A 7,500-nucleotide genomic window follows, 5' to 3' on the forward strand; every position below is an offset into this window, starting at 1 on the left:
TTTTGTTGTTTTTTGTTGTTTTTTTGTTTTTTGTTTTTCTCAAGGCCTGACTAAGCGCGTTGGGTTACGCTGCTGGTCAGGTATCTGTTTGGCAGACGTTGTGTAGCGTATATGGATTTGTCCGAACGCAGTGACGCCTCCTTGAGCTACTGAAACTGAAACTGGTTGGGGATTTTTGTTGTTGTTGTTGTTGTTGTTTTTTCTACCAGGTGGAGAGAGAAGCTGGCCAGATGGATGACCACCAACAAGGTCCAGTATACCATCATCGTCCTCGTCGTCCTCGACAGCCTCATCGTTGTCTTCGAGCTCCTCATCGACATGGAGATCATCACCAGTGAGTAGTAGTCTGTCCTCAGGCATCTGCTTTCTTCTTCTTCTTCTCCTTCTGCTTCTTCTTCTTCTTTTTTTCTTTTTCTTTTTCCTCCATTTTTAACAGCAGATGTGGTGTTGTTGAATGTACAGATGTGGGATCTGTCCTCGCGCTCTGATACCTCTTTGAAACTGAAACTGAAACTGAAACTGAAATCCACCTGTCTGTCTGTCTGTCTGTCTTTCTTTCTGTCTGTCTGTCATCTGTTTTGTCAGCACATGATTTTTGGCGTCAAGGATTACTATATTGTATTGTGTTGTGTTGTATTGTATTGTATTGTATTGTATTGTATTTTGTTGTATTGTATTGTATTGCATTGCATTGCATTCTATTGTATTGCGTTGTGTTGTGTTGTGTTGTGTTGTGTTGTGTTGCACTTAACCACTGGGCTATTTGATCTGATTACTAACCTTTGGAACTGCCCCCCCCCCCTCCCAGTTCCCGAGGACGACCATCACGATTTGGCTGCTGCCGCCGCCGCCAACAACACCACCGCCACCACCCACCCCCACAACGTCACCACCCCCACCCTTCTGCTGCACTACGTCCCCACTCCCCACCCCCACCCCCACCACAACCACCACCACCACCACCACCACCACCACAACCACAACCTCACCACCGTCAACGCCACAGTGCTCCCCCACCACCCCCACCTCCGCCGCCACCGTCAACACCACAGCCACAATGTGACGGGGGTGGGAGGAGGAGGAGGAGGAGGAGGAGGGGGCGAGGGGGCCCACCACCACCCCCCGAACGGGGACGGGGGAGACGGAGGGGGAGGGGAGCACCTGGACGACGCCCACCACGACCCCCACCACCACCACCACCACGCGCCCAACAAACATCTGACGGAGGAGATCCTCCACATGGCCAGTCTGACCATCCTCAGCATCTTCCTCGTGGAGGTGAGTGGCTCTGACACAGGGAGGGGGAGAGAGAGGGAGAGAGAGAGAGAGAGGGGGGGGGGAGAGAGACGGGGCGGGGTTGGGTACAGGAGGAGGGGGGGAGAGGGGCAGAGGGAGAGGGGGTGGAAGGGAGAGAGAGAGAGAGCGTGTGAGAGAACACTGAACACTGAACACTTTAATGTCAATAGCTTTACAGCCCTAATGACATGGGGGTTCATAATACAAATAACAACATGCATCAATAGTAATAATATTGATGAAAACCAAAGCCAAAACGAAATCAATCAATCTGTGCAACAAAGTGCAGTTCGACCATCCATTCAAAGTAATGGCATGTAGTGAGAAATAAAAACAAAAACATATATAAATGTATAACATAAATATTTTCCATATGAGAATGACAACACAGATTTCACTTTTCACAATGAGCAACACCTGATACTATTTTATTATTGTTGATTTTTTTTTCGTCGCATGTTATTCGCTTCTGCAATATATTTTGCAAGTGACTGTAGTGAAGTTTCCTGATTTAGATTAAGCACTCCAAAAATATCTTCATTCTTTGCTGAATTTGTTTTAAATACAACACATTTTTTCTCGAATATAGTCATAAGCTTTACAACTAAACAAAAAATGTAATTCATCCTCCCTTGTGAGAGAGAAAGAGAGAGAGACGGGGCGAGGGGAGGAGGGGGGATGGGCAGAGGGAGAGGGAGAGAGAGGTGGGGAGGGAGGGAGAGAGTGTATGTGAGAGAGAGATAGGGAGGGAGATGGAGGGAGGAAGAGGGAGATAGAAAGAGAGAGGGAGAGTAAGAGAGAGAAAGAAGGAGGGAAACAGAGAGAGAGATGAGGGAGAGTAAGAGAGATGGGGAGAGGGAGGGAGGGAGGGAGGGAGAGGGAGAAAAAGAGGGGAAGAGATAGATACAGAATGGGAGAGAGAAAGAGAGAGAGAGTGAGGGAGAGAGGGAGAGGCAGAGAGACGTGATAACATAGGGCCTCTATAGACACACACACACACACACACACACACACACACACACACACACACACACACACACACACACACTGCATAAAAGACTGCAAGTGTAAATTTCACGCAGTGGGCCTGTTACAGGAGGAAGGTGGCAGAATGGTTAAGATGCTCCTCTGCCAATACAGAGAGTCCGTGAGGGTGTGGGTTCGAATCCCGATCTCGCCCTTTCTCCCAAGTTTGACTGGAAAAAAACACAAAAAAACTGAGCGTCTGGTCACTCGGATGAGATGATAAACCGAGGTCCCCATGTGCAGTGCGCATTTGGCGCACTGAAAAAGAACCCATGGCAACGAGAGTGTTGTCCTCTGTCGGGGAAATCCACTGTGTTATGTACACAAAGTATACATGCATGCACTCAAGGCCTGACTGGGCGCGTTGGGTTATGCTGCTGGTCAGGCAGTCTGCCTTGCAAGATGTGGTGTAGCGTATATGGATTTGTCCGAACGCAGTGACACCTCCCTTTTTTTTATACTGTGTTCCGTCCCACTTAGGTTATTTTCCATTAAAACTGCCGTGTTTCTCCTGACAGCGTTGATGTTGTTCTCTAAAACAGGTCATACTGAAAGTTCTAGCAGAGGGTAAACATCTACTGAAACATAAGGCCGAGGTAAGCAAGATGATGTTCATTGAAAGTGCTGTGCTGTGCTGTGCTGTGCTGTGCTGTGCTGTTCTGTGCTGTGCTGTGCTGTGCTGTGCTGTGCTGTGCTGTGTTGTGTTGTGCTGCATTATGCTGTGCTATGTTGTGCTGGGTTGAGTTGAATTGAGTTGTACTGTAGTGAGTCGTGTCGTACGTTTCGTGTTGTGTTGTGTTGTGTTGTGTTGTGTTGTCTTGAGGTGTGTTGTCTTGAGGTGTGTTGTGTTGTGTTGAGGTGTGTTGTGTTGTGCTGTATTATGCTGTGCTGTGTTGTGGTGTGGTGTGTTGTGGTGTGTTGAGGTGTGTTGTGTTGTGTTGAGGTGTGTTGTACTGAGTTGTGTTTGGCTAAACTGTGTTGCCGTGTGTTGAGTTATAGACACTTATGGACAAAGCTAAGGCAACACCCCATGTTATCGAAGCCCTTGAATACAAGCCAAAAGCAACACGAGATAGAATCCCCCTTTTATCATTAACCACAACCCCCCCGACCCAACTCTACGCCAAAGGCTACAAGAACATCACAGTCGTTTACACACCAGTGTACACACGGAGAAGAAAGCTGTTCCTGGCAGCCCAGTGGTCGGGGAAAGAAAACCATCTTCATGTCCTCAGCGATGCCATCCACCACTTCAGCTGACCAGCAGGCTCACAGCTTGGGGGGTAACAAATCTTGTGTTGTGTACAGATAACTTGTGACAAATCTTGTGTTGTGTACAGAGACCTTGTGACAAATCTTGTGTTGTATACAAAGAACTTGTGACAAATATTGTGTTGTATACAGAGAACGTGTGATAAATCTTGTGTTGTGTACGGAGAACTTGTGACAAATCTTGTGTTGTGTACAAAGAACTTGTGACAAATCTTGTGTTGTGTACAGAGAACTTGAGACAAATCTTGTGTTGTATACAGAGAACTTGTGACAAATCTTGTGTTGTGTACAGAGAACTTGTGACAAATCTTGTGTTGTGTACAGAGAACTTGAGACAAATCTTGTGTTGTATACAGAGAACCTGAGACAAATTTTGTGTTGTGTACAGAGAACCTGAGACAAATCTTGTGTTGTATACAAAGAACTTGTGACAAATCTTGTGTTGTGTACAGAGAACTTGTGACAAATCTTGTGCTATATACTAAGAACTTGTGACAAATCTTGTATTGTATACAGAGAACTTGAGACAAATCTTGTGTTGTGTACAGAGAACTTGAGACAAATCTTGTGTTGTATACAGAGAACTTGTGACAAATCTTGTGTTGTATACAGAGAACTTGAGGCAAATCTTGCGTTGTGTACAAAGAACTTGAGACAAATATTGTGTTGTATACAGAGAACTTGTGACATGAGACAAATCTTGTGCTGTATGCAGAGAACTTGTGACAAATCTTGCGTTGTGTACAAAGAACTTGAGACAAATATTGTGTTGTATACAGAGAACTTGTGACATGAGACAAATCTTGTGCTGTATGCAGAGAACTTGTGACAAATCTTGTGTTGTATACAGAGAACTTGTGATAAATCTTGTATTGTACTCAAAGAACGTGTGACAAATCTTGTGTTGTGTACAAAAAACATGAGACAAATCTTGTGTTGTACGTAGAGAACATGTGGCAAATTTTGTATGTATAAAACTTGGGATAGATCTTGTGTTGTACGTAGAGAACATGTGACAAATTTTGTATGTATAAAACTTGGGATAGATCTTGTGTTGTATGCAGAGAACATGTGACACATTTTGTATGTATAAAACTTGGGATAGATCTTGTTTTGTACGCAGAGAACATGTGACACATTTTGTATGTATAAAACTTGGGATAGATCTTGTTTTGTACGCAGAGAACATGTGACACATTTTGTATGTATAAAACTTGGGATAGATCTTGTGTTGTACGTAGAGAAAATGTGACAAATCTTGTATGTAGAGAACTTGTGATAAATCTTGTGTTGTATGTAGAAAACATAATTATGATGAATTTAGTGTTGTGTATAGATAACATGTGACAAATCTTGTATTGTTTGTAGGGAACATGTGACAAGTCTTGTGTTCTATGTATATAACATGTGACAAATCTTGTATGTAGAGAACTTGTAATAAACCCTGTGTTTTATGTAGAGAGCATGTGATAAATTTTGTTTTGTATGTAGATATCATGTGACAAATCTTGTATTGTTTGCAGAAAACTTGTGACAAATGTTGTATTGCATGTAGAGAACATGTAATAAATCTTGTATTATGTGTAGAAAACATTTGATTAACGCCACCCATTTCAACAGTGATTAATTTTGAAACATTCACACTAAGACACAACATGACTTGTGAAATCATGATGTATACTGTCTTTGATAGAAATCGGTTTTCAGTAGAAACAGATATAGCTATGTTACCTGGTGGCGAAAAGGACTGGAGACTTCATACAATGATGTTCCCTGCGAGCAAAATGAATGCCACACATCATCTGCTGATGCTTGGATGTACAATACAATACAATACAGTACAATACAGTACAATACAATACATCTTGTCATCCATTCGAAAATTATATCGTTGCCTATTGCCCGCCAGATAGAATTCTAACAGAGACAGAGAAAGAGAAACATTGATTCACACCACACACACACACACACACACACACACACACACACACACACACACACACACACACACATATATATATATATATATACACACACACACAGCTCCACCCCACCCCACCCCAAGCCAACCCACCCTCCAATTTCCAACCCCACACAAAGGAAGCACGCACCCGCACACGACCAAAAAGTGATGTCTTGAATATCTCTGTAAGAAAAAAACAGCCCCAGGCCTTGTTTTGCACTTTGATATGGATACTTATATAGCGCCTATCCTCGGTCGGAGACCAAGCTCTAAGCGCTTCACAAACTCAGGGTCATTTGCACAACAGGCTGCTTACCTGGGTAGAGCCGACTGACAGCTGCCATTGGGCGCTCATCATTCGTTTCCTGTGTCATTCAATCAGATTTCAGACTCGCACACACACACACACTCAGACAGACATGTGACATTTCAGAAATAGGACTATTTTGCTTGGTTAAACCGCCATGCAGGTAACCACACTCCATTTTCGGGGATGTGCATGCTGGGCATTGTTCTCGCTCCCATAACCCACCGAACGCTGACATAGATTACAGGATATTTAACGTGCGCATTTAAATCTCCTGCATGCGTATATATACACGAAGGTGGTTCAAGGCACTGCATTATCTAACAGGTCTGTACCCATGTTGAATTGAGAAGATCGAAAAAAAAAAAATCCCACCCAGGCGCCGTTACCGAGATTCGAACCAGGGACCCTCAGACTGAAACTCCATCGCTTTAACTAACTCAGTACGGCCAGTCCTCTCTTCTCCTCTTCACAGACCCTTCTGATGTCCAGTGGGTGTCTGAATGACCCAACCTTTAGCTTCCGTCGTCAGAACTGTGGTATTCTTTGTCAACATTCACCTCTTCAGTATAAGAGCCTTCCGCTTGCGATAGTTTGATGATGGTAACTGGGGTGAAACGCTGTTAAACTACGTTTACATGGGATGCAACTAACTTGCAACCAATTTGCGACTAACTCTTTGAAACCGGCGGAGACTGGTGGAGACTGGTTGCCCCCGGTTGTGGCCCGTCGCTGCCGGTCTCAGAAACCAACGGATTTTCCCGATTTTTGGTTGCATGTTTGGTCGCAAGGCTCATTTTATTTCCACTCCAAGACCGATAATTTTTTGAGGGCCTTGCAACTAAACTGCGAAAAAACGGTCGCCGCCGGTTGCCACAGCTTGCCGCTCGTCTCAGCCGGTTTCCAACAGGAAATTGATGACGCAAGCGGCACGCGTGTCACGGGTTTTTCTGTCTGGCTTGGCAGACGCTGGCAGCGTGGTTTCTCGTGTGTGTTGCCTAGTTAGTTGCACGTAAGTCGCCGCCGGTTGCATCCTGCGGAGACCGTCCAGTCGCATGTACCAGCCTTGCAACCAAAATTTGAATTTGGTTGCAAGTTAGTTGCATCCCGTGTAAACGTAGCATTAACGTCGTCTCTTTCGCCATTCGTATGGAGAGAGTTAACCACTCAGCCATTGCGGCCTTCACCCTTGCAGGTGTTTGACGCCATCGTGGTGGTGGTGTCCTTCACAATGGACATCATCTTCACCATCGTCCCCGTCAACCAAGCCGCGCAGGACTACGCAGGGCTGTTGGTGCTGCTGCGACTGTGGCGGGTCACCAGGATTATCAACGGTGCGTGGGTGGTTGTTGTTGTTGTTGTTGTTGTTGTTGTTGTGTGTGTGTGTGTGTGTGTGTGTGCGTCAATGTGTGTCTCTGTGTGTCTGTTTGTCAATGAACTTTTTATTATTTTTAAACATCTTCGTTGTACAAGCATATATTATACATTCAAACAACAGAACAGAAAACAAACCGAAAGGGAAAGCAGAAGACACACACACACACATTATCGTTACTGATTGATAGGGATACTTATATAGCGCCTATCCTCGGTCAGAGACCAAGCTCTAAGCGCTTTACAAACACAGGGTCATTTG

At 44.7% G+C, this 7,500-nt stretch overlaps 1 protein-coding gene across 1 annotated transcript in view; it reads left to right on the forward strand.

The window, feature by feature from the left end:
• The window catches only part of LOC143282568 (uncharacterized), a 50,826-nt gene that overhangs the window by 40,505 nt on the left and 2,821 nt on the right, over positions 1-7,500 (forward strand). The window contains exons 3-7 of the mRNA XM_076588257.1: positions 210-334; positions 809-942; positions 1,117-1,278; positions 2,865-2,918; positions 7,060-7,198. Of these exons, the coding sequence (XP_076444372.1) occupies positions 210-334; positions 809-942; positions 1,117-1,278; positions 2,865-2,918; positions 7,060-7,198 (614 nt within the window). The remainder of the gene's footprint in view (positions 1-209; positions 335-808; positions 943-1,116; positions 1,279-2,864; positions 2,919-7,059; positions 7,199-7,500) is intronic.

Source organism: Babylonia areolata, chromosome 5, assembly GCF_041734735.1.
Source record: "Babylonia areolata isolate BAREFJ2019XMU chromosome 5, ASM4173473v1, whole genome shotgun sequence".
Lineage (NCBI taxonomy): Eukaryota > Metazoa > Mollusca > Gastropoda > Neogastropoda > Buccinidae > Babylonia > Babylonia areolata.